At 30.7% G+C, this 23593-nt stretch overlaps 3 protein-coding genes across 3 annotated transcripts; all 3 read left to right on the forward strand.

The window, feature by feature from the left end:
• The first annotated feature begins 322 nt into the window (after positions 1-322).
• On the forward strand, positions 323-3276 carry LOC108914258 (zinc finger protein 62 homolog). The gene is made up of 3 exons (XM_018720030.1): positions 323-445; positions 1554-1819; positions 1954-3276. The coding sequence occupies exons 1-3, from the start codon at positions 323-325 to the stop codon at positions 3083-3085; spliced, it is 1521 nt and encodes a 506-aa protein (XP_018575546.1). The 3' UTR covers positions 3086-3276.
• Positions 3277-6597: 3321 nt separating this feature from the next.
• LOC108914263 (zinc finger protein 431-like) lies at positions 6598-10175 on the forward strand. Its single transcript, XM_018720036.1, has 4 exons — positions 6598-6787; positions 7453-7749; positions 7849-8195; positions 8803-10175. Exons 1-4 carry the CDS (start codon positions 6668-6670, stop codon positions 9986-9988), a joined length of 1950 nt encoding a protein of 649 aa, XP_018575552.1. The 5' UTR covers positions 6598-6667; the 3' UTR covers positions 9989-10175.
• Positions 10176-10834: 659 nt separating this feature from the next.
• On the forward strand, positions 10835-15652 carry LOC108914262 (zinc finger protein 729-like). The gene is made up of 4 exons (XM_018720035.1): positions 10835-11017; positions 11328-11627; positions 12846-13102; positions 13939-15652. Exons 1-4 carry the CDS (start codon positions 10895-10897, stop codon positions 15131-15133), a joined length of 1875 nt encoding a protein of 624 aa, XP_018575551.1. The 5' UTR covers positions 10835-10894; the 3' UTR covers positions 15134-15652.
• The last annotated feature ends 7941 nt before the right edge of the window (positions 15653-23593 follow it).

Raw genomic sequence — 23593 nt, forward strand, 5'->3', positions numbered from 1 at the left:
AGGGTGTTTCCACCTTTGAGTAAGGGATAGAGCCTAGCCCTGGTGCTCCTCGCTCGCGCCAGCGTCTCCACGATATGCGGTTTCCACGTGAGACACTGGTCCATTGTCACACCCAGGTATCATGTTTGTCGATTCCAGGAGATGGGTTCCTGGGATAGTGTCAGTCTGTCGAGGTAATTAAATTATGGTTTTAAGACGCCGATTTTATTCAAAAGCTCACAGTCTACCTGTCTACTAATCTAAATTTTCCTAAGTCTGTGCTCTGTGGTTGTAGGTTATGTTTATTATTGTTTGGAATTTCTCCATATAAAAAAGAAACAAAATGCAACCAGGAAACTCCAAAGAAATATTTTGTAGACTGTGTCTTAGGATTATAACCAATAGAAATTGCGAAATAACAGGAGAAGCCATAAGAAAGGTTCTGGAAGTAGTTTTGCCGAATCTGGTAAGATTAAGTTAATATTTTCACTTGTATAGGGTAGCTCATTATGCTATTTTTAATTACGAAAATATTGCAGAACTTGTAGGATAGCGATAAACATGTGATGTGTAAAGCGTGCTCTGTAAAATTATGGGCAGCCTTTAATTTTAAATCGACATGTATGATTACGGAGGGTATTACTGTTCCTTATGTTAATGCCAATAAAACTTCAAAGGTTGACTTAAAGGAAGTTTATCTAAGGGAGAAAGGAAATATTCATTTAATCGATATATCGAAAAATCACAGAATTTGTCGATTATGTATTCAGTTGGTGACATATGGATTTGTGTCACTAAATAAAGTGGATGTTGACATAATCAAAACATGTATACCACAAGTTGGAAGTATTTTTTAAAATGCGTCAGAAAAGCCATAAATGACTTCTATGTAAAATCTTATAAAATTATAAATTCATTGAAGTGGAAAATGATTTGAGGTTCAAGCTACATTAGGTTGTTTTTACAACAGTATTAAACTGTTTTTAAATTATCAGATGTACTTGGCCCCTTAAAATGTCATATAGGCACTTTGTCCACAACAAATGGATAAATCGGATAACCTCGCTATTTTTGTCGGTAATTCTGAATTTCATAAAGAAATTCATGAATATTGGAACATATTCACAATGTAAGACAATATTTTATGGAATTCTTTATGAAGTTCAGAATTTTGTACAAAATTAGTGAGGTTAAGTTGTATGTTCGTATTTTTATTTCAGCTTGTTCTTATAAAGAGTGATACTTTAACTGGCAAAGCAGGATTTTTTTTTCATGTTATCTAATTAAAAAAATAATTCTCAACTTATTGAAGGAAATGTGTTCATTTTCAATTTGTTTTTTTTACCATAACCGGTTTGCAAAATTGATAGTAGCTTTTTCGTATCAGAGTTTCACAAAGTTTAGGACAGTGTAAAATGGAACCCATTATGAATAAATTGATGGGTATTTAATATTATCTTATTTTAAATTTAAGGCAAATTTGAAAGTTTGACATGATCCCAAGAGTATTTTTTTGTGTGTTTGAAATTTATGTTTCAGTCATTTTTCTTCTCTTAAAAAACAATATTTTGTAGAACATCACTGCTATCAAGGATCCTATTATATGCAGTTCGTGCTTTGATTCGCTGCGTACTCATGGTGGATTTTTAAAGAACTCCCTTAATGCTAACGAAAATTATAACAATACAGATGAGCAGTTTTGTATAAAAACTGAAAAGACTGAAATAAAACTGGAAGAAGAAAGCCAGGATGCACAAGAGAAATATGAATGTGATGAAAACCAGTCTTATATTAAATGTGAAGATATTGAGATAAAAGTAGATGAAGAGGCTCAAAATAGGTAAATTTTGAAATTTAGTTTTTTTACGTAAAGGAAGCAATCAACTTGAAAAGAAAAGTTTTCTATTCTCTTTATTCAATTTGTCAAATCACGTTGATTTATTTTTATTCCATTTGAAACGTTTAATTTTTTAGTGACTCTTATGTCTTATACGATGAATCAGTTGAGGGAGAAAAGAAGTGCACCTCAGAAGACTTGGGAAAAACAATGACTAAATGTGTACTTAAATATGAGACAGGATTAAATGAAAACTGTACAACATCGATGTTTGGTCACAACATCGAAGTATCCAAAAGTATCCAATATGACCCTTTACTAGACAAGCGAATCTACCAATGTGATAAATGTAAATTTAAAACTAAATTTAAAGCTAATCTAAAAAGACATCGGTTAATGCACAAAAATACTTCAGTGCAAATTTACAGGTGTGATACGTGCTACTATGAAACTAAACTGAAGTATCGTTTAAAAATGCATCAGTTATCACACAAGGACCCTTCAGAAATCCAAATGTACAAGTGTGATACTTGCGATTTTGAAACCAAATATAAGGGGCATCTAAAAGTGCATCAGATAACGCACAAAAAACCTTCGGAAATCCAAATGTACGAGTGTGATACATGTAGTTATAAAGCTAAATATAAAAGTAATTTAAACAGTCATCAGTTGATTCATAAAGACCCTTCAGAAATACAAATGTGGAAGTGTGATATTTGCGGTTTTGAAAATAAACTCAAGAGTCAATTGAAAAGACATCAGTTATCACACAAAGACCCTTCGGAAATCCAAATGCACAATTGTGATACATGTAGTTATGAAGCTAAACATAAGAGTCTTCTGAAAAGGCATCAGTTATTGCACAAAGACCCTTCAGATATACAAATGTGGAAGTGTGATAAGTGTAGTTTTGCAACTAAATACAAATGTCGATTGAGAAGCCATCAGTTATCACACAAAAACCCTTTAGAAATCCAAATGTACAAATGTGACACTTGCACTTATAAAACTAAGTATAAGTATATTTTAGACAGGCATCAGCTAATGCACACAAGTATTTCAAACATCCAAATGTACAAATGTGATACTTGTGTCTATGAAACTAAATATCAGCATCGCATAAAATATCATGAGTTAATGCACAAACGCACTTTGGAAGTCCAGATTTACAAGTGTGATATATGTAGTTATGAATCTAAATATAAGAAAGCTCTAAAAGTGCATCAGACAACACACCAGAACACTACAGAAATCAAAGTACAAGTGTAATGTATGCAGTTGAAAACCCTTTATTTTCCTTCCTTGGACTACGGTGATGAACTGAACAATTTGAAGAATTAATGTATCTTTCAGCATTTAAATGTCTTAAGACAGAGTATAACTAAGGCAATTATACTGTTTGTTCTGTCTTATTCGCCTAAAAAAAATAATTATTTTTTTATATTAGAAAATAATTTATGTTAATCAGATTCATATTTTCATTTATTTCTTGTTAATTTTTTAAAACATCAAACATTTTTTAATTTGAAACATAAATTAGCTTTATTTGCAATTAGTAAGGTATCTACACACCAACATTGGATAATACGTAATAAACCACGTGAAAATTTTTAATTTTTTTAAAACAATATATAAAATATGATGACATTAAAATAACACATCGTCATACAAATGCAATTTGTATTATTCATTAAATTATTTTTCATTAGTTTGACAGTCTACTTGATTAAAAAAAATTATTTACAGTTACAAACATATCTACATACCAATATTAGTTGATATTTAATAAATGAAAGTTGGTTTAAATACACATCATTTATATTTGTTTTGTGCATAGATACTCAACAAATTGTTGACACTCCACCTAACTTTTTATTCGGTTTTAAATAAAAAAAACAAACCTGTGAATATAATGATTGTTGAAGAGTTAGATTAAGAAATATTTATTTTTTTGTGTAGATATATTTCTTTATTCGATATTTATTTAAAAAATCTAATATTTCTATTTTTTTGTTACATTGTTACTGAAATATATTTTTTCTACTTGCTAAAACAGACTTTTAGTACACTTACCTGTCCAATACTGGTTCGATTCAAAATTTATTAAAAAAAAAAAAAATTCTAATCTTCGAGTCAATTTCATTATTTAAAATTTGATGTAAAAAAGCTTCAGTCTAACTTTTTTCAAAAAATTAGTAGTTTTCTTGGCAAGAAATAAAATATACACATCCATTTCCAAATAAATTATCTGAGGGGTTATTAGGTGAAACAGTCAAGTAGGCTGTTGTCAAAGACATGATGTGACATGACAAATGTCATTGTTTTCCCTCAAGACTTATAAGATATTTAATGTTTTTAACTAAATGCGAAATGTTTATATTTTAATGATTTATTAAAGAGATAAATTTATCAATATCTTGATGTATTTCATCTCATTTAATAAGTAAAAAATTTTAATAAAAAAAAAGTAATTTTTAAGGTTATCGTCAACCGTATAACTGGTGAAGTCAAATTGCAGTAGATCATTTGCATCTCTGTAACTAGAGTCCAGTTAGTAATCACTGCATTGGCTTTATTTAAGAGAGTGGCGACAGTACTGTACCCACTTTTTAAATGGTTGTGATCACGTGGTACACGCCGCCATTAGCTGTTGAAACTTTCCAACTGTGTCTATTATAGCAGGCAAGGGTAACTTTTAAAATTTTTCTTATGAAAATTATATTTCTGCATTTTGCAGTGATACATCATCTGAAGATCCCAGCGCTCTACTCAATAAGTTAATGAAAAATGTATGGAAAATTACTTAAAATAAACTTTTTATATAAAAAATATGCTGCTTAACAAAAAAAGGATACAAATTTCTCTTAACTGCACGATTGTCCCACAACTGTCTAGAAAATGTTTTTTATATTTCCAAAAGACAAAAAGATAACCACCAATGCTATACCGTTAAAATATCAGAATCACTTCTGTGAATTTATTGATATGATTAAAATCGGTCCTAGGCATCAATATCATACAGTAGAATTACCAGACAGTTTATAAAAAAGTGTCATTTAATCATTAAATTCGCGTGTTAAACTAGTATAATATTGCTGGATATATAATAAAAAGTATAAAAAAATTAAAAAGCCATTTGAAATTATATTTACAAAATTTTCTTATAGGTATTCAGCGTTTTAAATCAAAAACATTGTTTTTATCATGAGTGTTTATTTTTTTATAGAATTATAGAAAATATATTCGGAAAATGTCTAAAGTACGGGAACAAAATATAGATCTAAAACAGTTTTTTATTGACTATATGACAAAAATTTAAGCTCCTATTGTTAATAATTGTAACATATTAAAAAACAAGAAAAATAGCAAGTAAGAAATTTCAGGAGAAAACGGTAGTATATTGTGTACCTAATAGTAAAAGCAATACCTGAAGGACAATGCAAATTGTTGGCCCAGGCGTTAGCTAAGGACAACAATCATCGAGTCCCTAAATGCGCTTTTACTACGAAGTATACATCCTACTATTTTTTCTGAAATCGCGAACAATATTAATTAAATAATATGACCTAAGAAATTTGTTTGAAATTGTTTTTTTGATAATAATAATTGTTTATTTATTGTTGGAATAAAAGTCAAATTCGTTTTAATACCTATAAATGCTAAAATATATTAAAAATGGACAGTGGTGGTGATGTTCGCGAATTTCACCTGCCTTTCGAAAATTCTCCCGCCACGATGACGAAGAAGCCCTGATTTCCACCAATGCGAGAGAAAATAAGACAAAAATTTTCGCCGATCTTTCCAAAAATGGCCAAAATGAGAACGTCACAGGACTTCCAAAGTCGCACGCGTTAGAGACATTCCATACGACAGCCGTACCATGGCCCGTTCCATAGAGTACGCGTGCCATGGCACGGGGTCGTGTGAAATTTTAACAAAAATGCCTATCTATGACATAGCAAATCGTCGGTTTGCAAAAGACAGTTTGACTTTCGGACGAAAACCACAAAATTACACCAAAAACTCGTCAAACAAATGACAGACAATACACCCCGGACACGCGCGCAGACACACACTACATATACGCACAGAGAAGCGTAAAAATACATGGCGGAATCCTCCAGACAAAAAATCTGACCAAACAAACTATAAAAACAATCACAAACACCAAACATGCGCCCCCCGACACCCAAACCCTCCACAAGCGCCCTACAAAACACTCCATAAAACACACAAAAACAAACAGACAAAACCAAACAAGTCTCCCCCGGTAATCTTGCGAAAGCAAGAACGGTGGACACAAGTACAGAAACTACTCACGACAAGTTAACTACACAAAAGCCAAACTAAACTAAAGACGGTATAGCCAATACCCAAACACTCCATACTAATTAAAATGATTTTCAGCCCTTCAACCTCTAAGCGACGTCCCTGTAGTTTCAAAACTCCAAAAATTAGGTGCATCAGGGTCAAAGCGGGAGCAATCTTTGGGGGGGGGAGCTTTCGTTTTGGCAAATAGTACCTATTAGCAACTAATGTCAGTTCAGAGTAGCTCTAAGTTGCTATTAGCGCTACTATTGTTGCCAAATCGAAAGACCCTGAGTGACAGTTATATTTTTATCAAATCGAACACAACACAGGGTTTTATACTCTGAATTGTCAATAGATGCTAATCTAATACCAAAAGCACCTATGGTTTCTGCCTATTTCTGCGTGGGCTACTGGGTTAACCATAAAAGAAGAAGAAGAGAATATTAAATGAGGACAATGAGGTTATAGAATAGATTTATGGAATAATTCTCTAGAGAATGTTAGGTTTAGAAAATTCGGTATTGCTAATCAAAAGAAAAAATGCAATCTGAAAATATGACAAAATCATGCAGATTATGTCTAAATACTGTATATGACACAAACCTCCAGGTAATAGGAGGACTCATAACAGACGTTCTAGAATTTGTTTTGCCGAATGTGGTAAGATCAAGTTAGATTACCCACTTTTGTGCGTGGATTTAGTCAAATTGTTTTAGTAATAAGTGTAAACAACAATAAGCGTAAATATATAAATAATTATTATAAATCATAACGAAGTGACATATTTGGATACTGATTCTGTGTAAATTATTAATAACCACACTTTTATTCAAGCTTATAATCACTATTAAAAATCTGTATAATTATCACGAGTAAATGTTACATCAGTGTTAGAACCATTGCAAACAGTCATACGCGCTGGTTTAAAAAGTATTGTTAGACAATGTGAAACATTTTTAACATTTCATTGTAATCTGAAGTTTTGTAACAGGTACCCAGCTTTACAATAATACATGAAAAAAAAAACAAAAACGAATATCATAAATAAAAATATGTTTTGAAATCAATGTTTTCTGTTATTAAACATTTTTCCTTTGTATTTTAGAAACACTTCATAAAGTATGGCAAATTATCTACATTAGTTTTAAAGTTTGAAAATGTACAAAAATTTCATCGTTACAGGAATTCCAAGCTTTTGGTGCCATCTGCACGAACTGGCAATCCTGGTATTTATGCTTATTACTAAAACAAGCTGACCAACCCCACTTAATCTGTAGTGTTATTCGCATGCCTATATATGTATGCAATTATGAACCCTGTTTCAGAATTTGGAGGAAGAGTATAAATATTTCATATGTAAAGCATGTACCGTAAAATTATTGGCTGCCTTTAATTTTAAGTCGTCGTGTATGGATACTGAGGATATTATTTTTTCCCATATTAATGCCAGTAAAGGGTCATCGGTTGACATAAAGGATGTTTATTTAAAAGAGAAGGGGAATATTAAGTTAATCGATATATCAGAAAATCAAAGAATTTGTCGATTATGTTTACAATTGGTAACTTACGGATTTGTGTCATTACAAGAAGTTGACGTAATCGATATTTATATACCACAACTTGTAAGAATGAATGTCAAAGTCAAATTGTTTTTTTTTTCTTAGAAGAGAACAATAGGTATTCTGACAGAAATTAACACCAACATTTTTTTTTTATTGTAGAACATCAGCGCTACCAGGGATCCTGTTATATGTGGATCATGTTTTCATTCGGTTCATATGCATGGCAGTTTTTTAAAGAACTGCCTTGATGCGCAGGAAAAATATAAGTATGCTGATAGGAAGACTTATGTTAATTCTGAGGAGATTGAAATAAAACTGGAAGATGATCTGGTTGCACGGGAAAAATATGAAAATGTTGATAAACAGTCTTACGTTAAAACTGAAGAACTTGAAGTAAAACAAGAAGGTGGACCGGGTGCGCAAGAGAAATATAGGAATATCAATAGGCAGTCTCGTATTGAATCTGAAGAGATTGAGATAAAAATAGAGAAAGATAATCGGGATGGGTAGGGAAATATTAGCATTACTCTCATCTCTTTTAAGAAATAATTACCAATTTTTTAATTAACTCTTAAGTTTTAAAATTGAAATTTCAGTTTGTCTAACAATGTAGTACAATATTTACATAATTAATTTAATTTTATTAGCACTTCCATGATTTGATTAAAAATGCAAGATTTTTACTGGTATCATAATCAGATTTGTTAAAGAATTGTATAGGTTTAGAAATGTATACAAATCTCTCATAAATGATAACAAGCCACATGACCACCGAGCTTAGGCAACCAACACTTCACCACTGGTATTATCAACTAAAAATTCCTAAATCTTAGCGTCACCAATATTAATGGTTCGTTTACAATGAACAATAACAAACTGCTGCGTTTACACTCGAGATAATGCGATCGCTGATTGATTGTATAGAATCTCGTGAAAAATTACACCAATCTCAGAATGTTATGTTTTAATATTATCTTGATCTTATTGTTTTAATCTTTCTGAAATTTAACTGCATGAAGGAAATAAAATTACTCTTCCAAATAAAAGGTCATGTGGCTTATTATCATTTATCTCTGTATAAGAATATATAACCAACAGTTTTAATTTTTTCAGCAATTTGTCATACTACTTACATGATGAAACAATTGAAAACATAAAGAGTTCAGAAGACATAAAAGAAGTAATGAGTGAAGATATGTATAAATATGAAACAGAATTTAATGAAAATTATAAAGTTCAAATACCCTCAAGCGAAAACTCTGGCTTTCAAAATCCAGAAACTTCATCAACAAACATGTGTGATGTCCATTGTCTTGATACAAGCTGCAGGAAAAATTTATATAGACAACAGTCAATAATAGATCTCTCAAAATTGAGAACATACACAAACGATATGTGTAGTTTTGAATATAAATTTAACAGTCATCCGAATATGCATCAGTTAATACACAATTCTTTAGAAATCCAAAGGTACAAGTGTGATATGTGCAGTTTCGAAACTAAGTTTAAGAATAATGTAAAATCGCATCAATTGGTACACAAAGATTCTTCAGAAATCCAAATGTACAAGTGTGATACTTGTACGTATGAAACTAAATACAAGAGTTACCTAAAAGTGCACCAGTTAACACACAAAAAGCCGTCGGAAATCCGAATGTACATGTGTGATATGTGTAATTATGGAGCTAAACGTAAAAGTCATCTAAAAGCGCATCAATTAATGTACAAAAATATTTCAGAAATCCATATGTACAAATGCGATATTTGCAGTTTTGAAACTAAACATAAAAGTTACCTGAAGGTGCATCAGTTAACGCACAAAGACCCTTCAGAACTCAAAATGTACAAATGTGATACATGCAGTTATGAAACGAAATGGAACAGTAACCTGAAAATGCACCAGTTAACGCACAAAGACCCTTCGGAGATCCAAATGTACAAGTGTGATATGTGTAGTTATGAAGCTAAATGTAAGAGTAAACTGAAAAAACATCAGTTATCACACAAAGACGCCTCAGAAACCCAAATGTACAAATGTGATATGTGTAGTTTTGAAACTAAATATAAGCGTGATGTAAAAAGGCACCAGTTAAAGCATAAAAATACTTCAGAAATCGAAATGTTCAAATGTGATTCTTGTACCTACAAAACTAAACATAAGAGATATCTAAAAGCACATCAGTTAACGCACAAAAAGTCCTCAGAAAACCAAATGTACAAGTGTGATACTTGCGATTTTGAAACCAAATATAAGGGTCATCTAAAAGTGCATCAGATAACGCACAAAAAACTTTTGTAAATTCAAATGTACTAGTGAGGTATGCGTAAATTACGAAATTAAATATAAGGATTTGAAAAATCACCATCATCAGGATTGTGGGATTGTGATACTTCCTTAAAGGGAACCGTTGAACTAGAAAAATTAGTTTCAATTAATATTAAAACATGGCAACAACTATATCATTTTATAAAATAAACAGAAAATAAACGAGGGAAGCTAGTTTTTTTGTTTTGTTTTATTTTATAATGATAAGATAACGCAACTTATTAAACTTATGGTTCCAGAGAAAGTAGTAAAGATTTATTTGTTTTACTTGAAATTAAATTGTATAAATTTCACTCAATAAAAAATCAAATTTTAATTCAAAAATATAAATATCCATTGGCATACATAAAAAAGTGATATGATAAAACAATTTTATTTCCTAAATTTGTATTTTGAATTTTATTTAAAATCATCTTTCTCTTACTGTCTTTTTTTCCAATTAAATATTCAATATCGACTTGCTCACAGTATATTCTGACTCGGTGTTAAGTGGACAGACAATATTTTGCAGGTGATATTTTTATTATATATCCCTTGTAGCAGTACGGGGTGTCTTGTGTTTGTTTCTGTCGACCAATATTGTGATATTGTACACAAATAAACAAAACATAGAGTAATAAAGTGTAGTTAAGTTGGTCTGTGTTATAGATTAATGCCTGTGAGGTATGTGTATGTGCTTGAAAAGACGGAGAATAATGATTTTATTATCCAATTCTTCACTAGTTTTTATATTTTGTGAGTTAAAACTATAAAAGAAGAAGAAGACAAACATTAATGAAAATTGGAGGAATGTGGTTATGGAATAATTGTTTACGTTCTTTTTCTTATCTGTGTAAACGTCGTTGTTTAGAACGTTTAGAATCCTGATCAAAAGAAAAAATGCAACCAGAAAAGTTGAAAGAAACATTTTGCAGGCTGTGTCTAAATACTATACGGGATATAAATTGCCAAGTAATAGAGGACGACATCATTGGCGTTCTAGAAAGTGTTTTGCTGAAACTGGTAAGATTCTTAGATAATTGATACTGGATAAATTTATTAAGATTGCTTTGATGTGTACACAGTGTGTTCGCGAATTGTATTAATTATATCTGTAAAATTTTTTATTTTTCAGTGTTTCTAAACATTTTTGCTTGTATTTAAACTTTGAAAATTTTTTGAACATCCTGTACAAATTTTTCGATTTATTTTTTGCTTCAAGACAAGCAGAAATTTTTACAAAGAATGACAAAAAAATAAAAATAAAAATTTTCGAGTATAATTTATACAATCTGGGAAATGCAGTATATCTTTAATTATGAATCTATTTCAGAACTTGGAGGAAAGATGTAGTCATTTCATGTGTAAGGAGTGTTCCGTAAAACTATTTGCTGCTTTTAATTTTAAGTCGACATTTATGAATACTGAGGATATTATTTTTTCTTATATTAATGCCAGTGAAGCGTCAGTAATTGATTTAAAAGAAGTTTATCGCAAGGAAAAAGGAAATATTAAGTTAATCGATATGTCCGAAGATCAAAAAATTTGCCGATTATGTTTTCAGATGACAAACGGATTTGTACCACTAAATGAAGTGGAGATTGACATAATTCGAACACATATACCAAAAGTAGTAAGTATACATAGATCAAAATATTTCTCAGGAAAATGTATACATATATAGTCAGCCCCATAAAAAAATTTTAATAATTTGTAAATGTCGCACTATTTTATTTATCTTGTTTCAATAGGTTTGTTCATTAGTGTGGCTCGAATCAGAGCTGCTGATAATAATTGACAAATTTACAAGTTAGAAGTTTGTTAAGTTTTAAACAGTAGTTAAATAAATTGAGGTTATGTTTATAGGTAGAATCTCAGACTAACAAATAAAGGGGACGCCGTTATTTACATTCGATAGTAAAGTGTTGATATATGTGTACATATTTACAAATATTGGTACTTGTGACGTCCTTGACGTTGCTACCAATGTTACATTTTTATCTTTATAGCTAGGTACAGTGTTCATTTTAATTGATTAACATACAAGGATATACCTCATTCTTGACCTCGACTTACAAATTAATTACTTTGTAATATGTATAAGACTACGACACTATTTTCTAGCAACTTGTTTTATAATTATAGATTCTCAGTATCCAAAAAAAAAATACATTATTGAAATTCCTAGCAATACAAACGCCGTAAGTGGCATCATTGCCATGTATTAAACGGTACTATAACGAACGCCATTTTTATAGTCTATTATTATGAAATTGATATTAGCCGAGTTCAGTGTTTTGTGTCTGTTTAAACTGTTTTTTTATTTAATTTCAATAAAAATGCCAAAGCGGTGTATAATATGCCAACAATTACAGGAAAGAGCCAAATATGTGCTACTTCTTTTCACAAGTAAGTTTGACATTGTTTCCATGGGCGTTCTTACAAGGGTGTAAGGTGTNGAATGCGGCCTCCCCTTTATTTATTACTCTGAGGGAAGAATTTTATTTTCAGTTTGAACATTAAAAACATATTATTTTCATTTCATTTAAATCATTTCCCTGTTTTCAACAAAATTATTTTCTTTATATAATTTAAGTAGTTTCTCTGCAAACATTTTAAATTCTTTCCAAAATCCTGACAAAAAATGCAGTAAAACCACAAAATAAAGTTCTTTTTATACTCAGTACTGAAGGCACTGATGTTATGATTCCTGCTCTATTGTGAAATATACCCCATTCTTATGTTTTTTTTATGATCTATAATAAGCTCTTAGGTACAAATGAATAAAATCAGGTCATTACTCTAACTTTTAATAAAGGAAATATGTGTTTTCAAATATTTTTTATTGTAGAACATCAATGCTACTAGGGATCCTGTTATATGCGGGTCATGTTTTGATTCGCTTCATACTTATCGCGGTTTTTTAAAAAACTGCCTTGAGGCACATGAAAAATATAAAAACGATAAACAGTCTTACATAAAAACTGAAGAGATTGAAATAAAACTGGAAGATGGTCAAGATGCTCAGGAGAAATATAATAACACTAATAAGCAATTTTATTTTAAATCTGAAGATATAGAAGTAAAGGTAGAAGATAATCAGGAAGGGTAAGGAAATATTTGGTCAATGCTTGAAATTTTTTGTTTTTGTTTTTGCTGTCGTGCTGACAGGTCGGGTACGAGTTAGATCAGTATGAAAAGGTCGGTGGTGGGAGAAATTGCGCCACCTGCTTGTTGATTATCTTTCTTCTGGCGCTCAAGTGTGGAAACTCTGACACTTGTATTCTTTCCAGCTTTTTGTTTTGTTTTGTGTACTTGATAGTGCCTTTATTTTTTACACAAGTTTATCCAATATTTGTCCAATCCGGCCCGAAGGACCAACTTTGTAGGGTTAATGAAACCCCTTTTGTTTGTGGACTGTATTTTTGGAATCAGATATAAATTCTGTTAAACTATATATATTTGGAGTGTATTTATTTAACAGGTCTGCAGGAGGTGTAGTGACTCCCATCGCGGACCTTTTCATACTGATCTGACCCGTCCTGACCTGTCAGTACAACAAAAACAAAAACAAGAAACATCAAACATTGACCAATATTAATAAATGTTGTACTTTTCAAATTTATTGTTTATTTCTTGTTTTTCAATAGTGAAGTATTTCCTAAACAGTGGTACGTAGGTTGCCACCATTTTTATTTTGGAAGGACAGTCATATTTGAGCTTCCATGTTTTTAAATTAGATGACAGATGAAATTTAATTTAATTTTTAGGAAAGTCACAATTATGAAAAAAATTACTTCACCCATTCCCTCACTAACCCCCCTCCCTCCTCCCCCCTCAGATTGGCAATGTAAACCAGGTTTAGTTTCTGTTTCTCTTAATGATTTTCTAAAACTTACTTTGATTTGTATTTGTGTGACTAAAAAAAATATAATTTATTTCAGTGATTTAAATTCCTGGGACTTAGGTGACGAAACAAATGAAAATAAAAAGATGTACGCTTCTCAAGATATAGAAGAAATAAAAAATGAATATATGCTTAAGTGCGAGACAGGGTTTGTTAATCATTTAAAAGGTCATCAATTAACACAGAAAGATCCTTTGAAAATCCAAATGCACAAGTGTGATGAATGTACTTACGAAACTAAACATAAGAGCCATTTGAAGAGACACCAGTTATTGCATAAAGACTCTTCAGAAATCCAAACATACAAGTGTGATATGTGTAATTTTGAAACTAAATATAAAGATGCCTTGAACAGGCATCATATAAAGCATAGAAATATTTCAAAAATTCAAATGTACACATGTGGTACATGCGGTTATGAAACTAAGCATAAGAGTTATCTGAAAAGTCATGAGCTAAAGCACAAAGACCCTTTGGATGTCCAAATGTACAAGTGTGATGAATGTAGTTATGAAACTAAACATAGGAGTCCCTGGACAAGACATATGTTAATACATAAAGATTCTTCAGAAATCCAAATGTACAAATGTGACACTTGTGCTTATGAAACTAAATATAAGAGTACTCTAAATGTACATCATTTAATACACAAAGACCCTTCTGAAATCCAAATGCACACATGTGATAAATGCAATTTTGAAACTAAATATAAGCGTGCTCTGGACAGGCATCACATAATGCACAGAAATATTTCAAAAATTCAAATATACAAGTGTGACACATGTAGTTATGAAACTAAGCAAAAGGGTAATCTGAAAAATCACTTAAAGCACCATTCGGAAATCCAAATGTTCAAGTGTGATGAATGTAGTTATGAAACTAAACAAAAGAGTCATTTGAAGAGGCATCAGTTACTGCACAAAAACTCTTCAGAAATCCAAATATATAAATGTGGTATGTGTAGTTTTGAATCTAAATATAAGGAAGCCCTGAGCAGGCATCAAATAGTGCATGGGAAAACTTCAGAAATCCAAATGTACATGTGTGATTCATGTGGTTATGAAACTAAACGTAAGGGTGATCTGAAAAGTCATCAGTTAAGGCATAGCGACCCTTCAGAAATCCAAATGTACAAGTGTGATCAATGTAGTTATGAAACTAAACATAAGAGTCATTTGAAAAGACATCAGTTATTGCACAAAGATTCTGAAAATGCAAATATGCAAGTGTGACGTGTAGTTACTAAATATAAAGATGCTCTAAACACACAACATAATTCACAGAAATATGTAAAAAAATACAAATGTACACATGTGATGTATGTAATTATAAAACCAAACATAAGATCTGTAAATATATCAGTTAAGGGACAAAGGTCCTTTGGAAATTCAATTGTACAAGTGGGACATACACAGTTAAATGCCAAATGAAGGAGTAGTTTGAAGAGGCATTTTTCAACACAAAGAGGAAACTCAAAATGTACACGTCTGATGTGTGTACTTACAAAACTAAATATAAATATGATGCAAATAGATATCAGTTAATGAACAAATATATACTGCAAGGTTAAACATAAGAAATATAAAAAAATCATCAGTAAATGCATGTAAAGTTTTCAGAAGTCCGAATGTACTGTCAGTAGAAGGCACAAATAACTTAAGCATTTTTATTCTTAACTTCATATATAGTATCAATATTTAAAAAAATAAAATAAACAAAAATTTAAAAATAAAGGAAATTTAAAAGTAAAACTTATTTTGACTCATCCTATCAAAGCATAAATAAATTATGAACTCTACAAAAAACCTTTCTATAAATGTTGCACAATTTTTCATATTCAGAACGGCCTTTGTGGAACCACACACATCACGTAAACACTCAATCCAGTTATCTTTCTTTAGAAGTGCTCAGATAAAATTGCATCCTGAACACTATACATCAGAGTGTCACTTTGAATGGAGGTCATATTTAACTGAAGGCTACTTTTGAACTTTAGAAACATGCAACAGAAGTTTGTTTTCTGAAATTCCCTTGTGAAAACATTTTTTTTAAACCTTTTTTTCGTAATTTTCATATCCCGTAAATAAGTAAATTTCCTCTGTTGCTGTCCAAACATGCAGTTGAGTTGTCTTCTTTGCATTTTCCCCTGTACCATTCACAGAATTCTACAGGTGATAAATCTAATTTCAACGCTTGTATTTTCTGAACAAGTTACAGCTATAATTCATGAAACTGCAATATTCGCCCTACAAGCATATAACATACTTGAAATCTTGTAGCTAATCTTCGTATATTAGCACTGGATCTTCCACGTCGTTTAAAATTTATAGTTCCAAGTTTCTCACTAAAAGTTTGCTCCCATCCAATATTTCTTAATTTTGTATGTTTTTTATAATATCACACAGAACCTCGAAAATAAAACAAAAATGTACCAGTGGTATCAAGGTCGTGAAAGGCTGGTGTTAATATTTAAAGTACCCAACGTACTTTTTTTCGGGTTATGAGCTGACTTATTTATCTGGACAGATACGGAATTAGTTTTCACTTAGCTAGCAATCTGACCTGCCTTTGTTGTTCTTGAGCTAGGTTCTATGGGGGCGGACACGTCAGAACCCTTAGGCCCGCCCTAATTATAACGGTTTTTGTTGGTTCTAAGGAGTGGGGTAGAAGGTCTTACTTGTGATGCCGTTGACTATTCGGCCCACCAAAATAAGTTTTTCCTTGCTGCTATTAATATGTTAGTAGTTTGATACATGGAGTAAAATAAATTAGTAAGTTAAACCTCTGCATATTTTATTAAAATGTTTGAATTTTCCTACTTTTTTTAATCTGTATTCTAAAATTCCCAATCTTATAACTGTAATAAAATAAACAAACAGGACCTTGATTTTTATTTCTGTTTATGGGTAAAGCTTGTTTTTCGTTTCAGAGTACATTTTATTTTATTTATTGGCTATATAACTTTTTTTTGTCAAGTGTGAAGAATATGTTCAGTGAAAAAATTTCATATAGCAACACACTTTCAGCGATGTTTTATAGTTCAGTCAATATGTATGCCAAGCCAAAAAAAGACTTTAAAGTAGGTACATGTGTTCCTAATTATAAAGTAATTTTTCAATTTTAATTGATAGATTTCATTTTATTATTTTTTTAGTAACTCATTTTTCGATTTAAAAAGAGAGCATATTTGAAAACTGAAACCTTCCCAAAATTACTATTTTTTTGCCTGCTAATTTTTGAAAAATTGTTTTAGCAATTTAACTAATATCTAATTAGGTATATCATGTTTTTGCCAAAAAATGACAAAAACGTAACAATTTTTGCTGTATTTCCATTTACATAAATTTTTATGTTTTATTCTTTTATTTTCTTAATTAAGTAATCGGTCATTTACTTTTTACACTTTCTTTGCAAGATTTTTAATATTAAAAAAATTGAAAATTTAATCCTAGTGTAAAGTGTGTAGAATAACGTATGGTTACTGAATTCCATATAGAAAAACAATTTATAATTTGTTTTTTACTTTTTGTTTTCATAACATACATCTACAAACCGGAACAGCCTGTATATTTAAACCAAAATTAATAACATGGATTTTAAAATTCACAACGAGCGCAGTTCGTTCCCTTATAGTACGCGAACGCGTCAAAAGAGGCACTAATGTAATGCGAATTGTCAGGTAAAGAAGAAGAAGAATTTTATAAATGCTGACTATGGCAAATAGATGTTTGTGTTATTGATTGTAGGTTATGAATGTTTTTATCTTTATGTGGAACATTTATAATAATTCCTGATCAAAATAGTAAAAAAATTCAACCAGGAAACATGGAAAAGACATTGTGCAGATTGTGTTTAAATACTATAAGCGATCCAATCTGCCAAGTAATAGATGAAGTCATAAGAGATGTTCTAGAAATTGTTTTGCCGAATTTGGTAAGATCAAATTATTAATATTACTTTTGTGTTTATATCATTTTGATATCTTTAATTTGTTCCAGAATTTGGAGGAAGAAGATAAACATTTCATGTGTAAAGCATGTTCTGTGAAATTATTTGCTGCTTTTAATTTTAAGTCAACATGTACGGATACCGAGAAGATTATTTGTTCTCATATTGATACCAATAAAGGATCAGTAGTTGATTTAAAAGAAGTTTATCTAAAGGAGGAGGGAAACATTATTATATCGGAAGATCAAAGGATTTGTCGATTATGTATACAATTGATAACAAACGGATTTGTGTCATTAAATGAAAAGAATGTTGATATAATTGATACATATATACTAAAATTTGTAAGTATATCTCTCAAAGTACTTGGATTATAACTGGAAGAAATATATTTCAAACACTCCTCGTCTTCTATAAAACTAAAAAATTCAATCAATGATGTCTTTTACATAACGTGAGTTCAAGAATTGTAAAGAAGTTTATAAAATATCAGTTTCAAACTTGACCAATATTTGTATATCATTATTTCACGTAATTTAAAAAAATTTAAAAGAAACGAATTTGGCAAACAGTTGTGACTTGCTAAACTATAAATAAATTATTATATTATTATTAACTATTAACAGAAATAGAACTAAGATCTTATACCTCCATCTTTCTCTTTTCCTTAATAATAGAGAGACGGAGACGAGTTATTTAAATAAGAAGTTTTCTGTAATAATATTTTCATGGTCTATTACGTCACAAGTTTGTTGACATGGTGTATGATTCGAATATAAATTTTTTAAATCAAATAAAAATTTGTATAGGCTGTTATTAAAAAAATTGCTTGTACAATTCGCAGGTATTTACTTATTGGGACATTGAACAATTTCTCGCTGTTTTCCAACAGATGGCATTACCAGAACTGCAAGCGTGCAGTTTAATACAGTAACGCACCTATAAAGAAGCGATATTAAGCAAGCTTGAAATTCATTGTATTATTTCCCCGAAGTATAAACTACTTTATTTTCATGTCCATATCGTAGAAGCCTTCAAATTCTTCTTACCTTCAAAATATGCCAATAGTACTTTCTCATTGACGTGTTTTACTTTCTTCTGTTCACCCCATTTCTCAAATTTTTCATAAGCCAAGTCATATACCGCTTTAGATTTTTAAACAATTTCTGCATTACTTTATTCAGAAGAAATCTGCAGTTGAAGGACACAGAATTCTTATTGAGAGTTACGGCGACTACAAAAAACAGCTAGGACTTATTCAACATCTCATTCCTTCCTTCATAAACCTGAAATTCTGTACATCTACTCCTGGAATCATACAATTGTGTAAATGTAAATGTCTTTTGTATTTTGTGAGAACTGAGAAATTATCAATATTTTTTTTCGTAGAACTTCAGCGCTACCGTGGATCCTGTTATATGCGGAACATGTTTTAACTCTATTCATACTCATGCTGGTTTTTTAAAGAACTGTATCGAAACACAGAAAAGATGTAAAAACATTGATAGACAGTATTGCGTTAAAATTGAAGATATTGAAATAAAACCGGAAAATGGTCGATGTACACAGGAGCAGTATGAAAGTATTGACATGCAGTCTGATATAAAACCCGAAGAAATTGAAATAAAAATAGAGGAAGATGATCAGGATTGGTAAGAAAATGCCCATAAAATTTTTAAATTTAAAATGTATTGCACAACTGCTTTTCAAATCTGCAGAAATCTGTTTTAATTTTTCAGTGATTCAACTTCATACTTGGGTAACAAAGCGACTCAAAACAAAAATATGTATACTTTTGAAGATATTACAGAAATAAAGAGTGAGTATATGTTCAAAAGTGAGACAGGATTTAATGAAGACTTTGCAACATCGACATCGGTTCAAAATGTTCAAACCACCAAAAGCGAAACGGCTGGATTTCACAAATACGATATAAATAAATCTGATAATGAGCTTGAAACGAATCTGATAAGGCATCAGTTAATACATGAAAATTCTTCAGAAGATAGTACATACGAGTGCCATATATATAAACATAAAAATCATTTGAAAGCGAGCGAGTTATTGCACAAAGACCTCTCGGAAATCCAAATGTGGGAGTGTGATGAGGGTAGTTTTGCAGCCAAACATAATGGTTACTTAACACACAGAAATATTTCTAAAATGCAAATGTACAAATGTGAAATGTGTACTTATGAAACCAAGATTAAATGGAATCTGAAATCGCATAAATTAAAACACAAAGACCCTTCAGAAATCCAGATGTGGAAGTGCGATAAGTGTAGTTTTCAAACTAAACAAAAGGCTTCATTGAAAACACATCAGTTAGTGCACGAAAATGTTTCTAATGTCCAAATGTTCAAATGTGATATTTGTACTTACAAAACTAAATATAAAAGTGATTTAAATAAGCATCAGTTTAAACATAAAGATTCTTCAGAAATACAGACGTACAAATGTGATACTTGTACCTACAGTACTAGGTATAAGAGACTTCTAAGAGATCATCAGTTAATGCACAAAAACCCTTCAGAAATCCAAATGTACAAGTGTGACACGTGCAGTTATGAAACTAAATATAAGTATCATCTAAAAGTGCATCAGGTAATACACAAAGACCCTTCAGAAATCCAAATGTACAAATGTGATGCTTGCACCTATGAAACCAAATATAAAAAAGGTCTGAGAGCTCATCAATTAACTCATAAAGATTCTTCAGAACTCCAAATGTGGAAGTGTGATATGTGCAGTTATGAAACTAAATATAAGCGTCGCCTAAAGGTGCATCAGGTAACTCACAAAGACGCTTCGGAAATCCAAATGTGGAAGTGTGATACTTGCAGTTTTGAAACTAAATATAAAAAAGGTCTAACAGATCACATGTTAAAGCACAAAGATCCTTCGGAAATCCAAATGTACAAATGTGATCTTTGTACATATGAAACTAAATACAAGAATTCTCTAAAATATCATCAATTAATACATAAAGATCCTTCAGAAATCAAAATGTACAAGTGTGAATCGTGTACTTATGAAGCTAAATACAAGGAGAATTTAAAAAAACACCAATTAAATCATTGTACAGGACGAAAGTGGGAAAGTTCTTCAAAAATCGTAGTGTTCAAATGTAAGGAATGTGTCTTCGAGGCCAAATATAAACAGCACATGAAAGTTCATATGTTAAAACACCAAGATGCCTCGTGTGTGCAAATGTACAAGTGCAATAAATGTGTTTTTCAGACAAGGTATAAATGCAGTTTGGTTAAGCACCAGTTAACACACAAAGACTGTTAGTTTCTTCTAACCCATTTAATGGGTCAATTCCGCTGTAAGGTATTCTCAGAATAGTAAATTATGCAGTCCTCAAAATGTCTCTGTAATGATCCTATTTACAAAAATGCAAATAAACTGCTGGAACTTCACCGAACACTGAATTGACTCTCAATCTAAAAAGTTTTTTGTTTACCTGCATATACAGGCTGTTACAAATTTGCTTCTTACTACAGGGATCTTGAAAACGGTAAGAGATACAAAGTAGCTTAAATGGGGGCAAAGTTGCATAATCAGGGGACCAACATAACACCTCTAAAAAATGAAGGCTAACGTGATTAGTTTTCGAATTGCATAATAAATTTTATATGTAATGTTTCATCTCTCCAGGACCATCATCAACTTCATTTTTTTAAATAAGACCTTGAAAATTTTATTATATTTGCAAATCTTCATGACACCCAATACTGTACTGCTCCAGCCCGAACCAGATTCAGTCGTTTTGTCTTGAGAAATGCATCTTCAATGTATTTGTTCCAAATTTATCTATTTTTTTTTCTAGATTTCTATGTTTATTGAAGTATCGTATTATAGTGTCGTTAGACCCTGTGAAATCCACCTAGTTATTTAAACTATTGCCATCACACGTTACAATAAAACATTATTAGAGTTTTAATCCCATGCTCATATATCGTTATTTCTAGGGTTCTCGAGTGCTCAAAATTCAAACAAATTTCAACCTAATTTTTTTCAGGATATTCATACAAATACATTGACATGCACTTTCACACGCGGTTACAGGTATAATAAATTCCGATCATATTAAACTTATCTTCATTTTCAACATTTGACAAAACAGAAACGTTTTTGAACATTTACTGTAATTTGTTAAAGTATAATATTCATTTGGCTTTTGGTTTTTCATATGCGTTTTTCAGAATTAATTTGTCATAATGAAATTAAAATTGTAATAATGTTTTAATTTTGAAACTTATCAAATTATGTATGACCAGGTGATGTGGATTAAAACTCTAATAATGTTTTATTGTAACGTGTGATGATAATAGTTTAAATAACTAGGTAGATTTCACAGGGTCTAACGACACTTAGAGTGTACGATAATTCAATAAACATAGAAATCTAAATAAAAAAATTGAGATATTTGGAACGAACAAATTTAAGATTAATTTTTCGAGACGAAACGTCTGAATCTGGTTCGGACTGATGCAGTACAGTATTGGGAGTCATGAAGGCCTGCAAAAAATGTAATTAAATTTTCAAGGTCATATTTAAAAAACGAAGTTGATGATGGTCCTAGAGAAACAAAACGTTACATGTAAAAATTGATTATGCCGTTCAATAGAGGGCAAGTAGTTGCCTTGAGAATGTTCTTCTTTTTTCAATATCACCTCAAACAAGGCTAAAATGAAACAAAAATGCATTTTCAAAATTTCGGTTTTTTTCAAATATTTCAAAAACTAATCATGTTAGCCTTGATTTTTTAGATGCATAATGTTGATCTGCCGATTACGAAACTTTGCCCCCATTTAAGCTACTTCGTATCTCTTACCGTTTCCGAGATCCCTGTAGTGAGAAGCGAATTTGTAGCAGCCTGTACTGTTTTGTATATAAAATTAGTTAATGTACATCAATAAAAGATAGTTTTTTTTTTTATATTTATTAATCATAAATATATAAACTTATTGGTAAATGCACTGCCTATTTATTTCTATAGTAGTGGTAAGTAAGCAGTCTGAACAAAAATTTTACAAAATTATTAGAAATAGACTTATAACTAGGTGCAAGATAGCACTGCGATAGATACATTTCTGTTGTTCTTTAAACTTCCGTTAGTTACAAGTAAATATAACAAAATTTATTTACATATTTGATGAGTGAATTAATCATTTCCTATAGGAAACCTTATCAGAATGTGTGCTAGAGACTATCTCATACATTTAAAATAGCTAACATCTTTTGGAACAACTTTAAATAATTTTAATACTAGTCATTTAATGGTGAGTTTTGATGTGGTTAGCCTATTCACTAATGTATCAGTAGCTAAGACATCAATTATTATCAAAAAATAAATTAGAAAATGATAACAATTTGGCAATTATTTTCTTATGGTGAAAGATGCGTCAAATTATTCTGTGAACTTGAATCTTTGCTGACTGCAAATTCTAAAAGATGAAGTAAGTATGTAATAATAGAATAAACATCATATGATATCCCTAGAAACAGACAGAAATAAAGAAATTTAAACTGTAAAAGCTATTAAAACAAAAAGTAAAAAATTTCAGAAGGCGAAAACAGTGAATTTTCGGAACGTTAATGGCCTTTTCAAAGTATATTATAATTATATATAAGTATATTTATATTAAGTGATGTGTTTTTGTATTTTGCATTTGTCAGCTTTTTCATTGTGAAATTTTTCGGTTGGGCAAAACTATTTTCATAAAAATAACCTGACC

Source organism: Anoplophora glabripennis, unplaced genomic scaffold, assembly GCF_000390285.2.
Source record: "Anoplophora glabripennis isolate ALB-LARVAE unplaced genomic scaffold, Agla_2.0 scaffold1169, whole genome shotgun sequence".
In the NCBI taxonomy this organism is placed as follows: Eukaryota; Metazoa; Arthropoda; class Insecta; order Coleoptera; family Cerambycidae; genus Anoplophora; species Anoplophora glabripennis.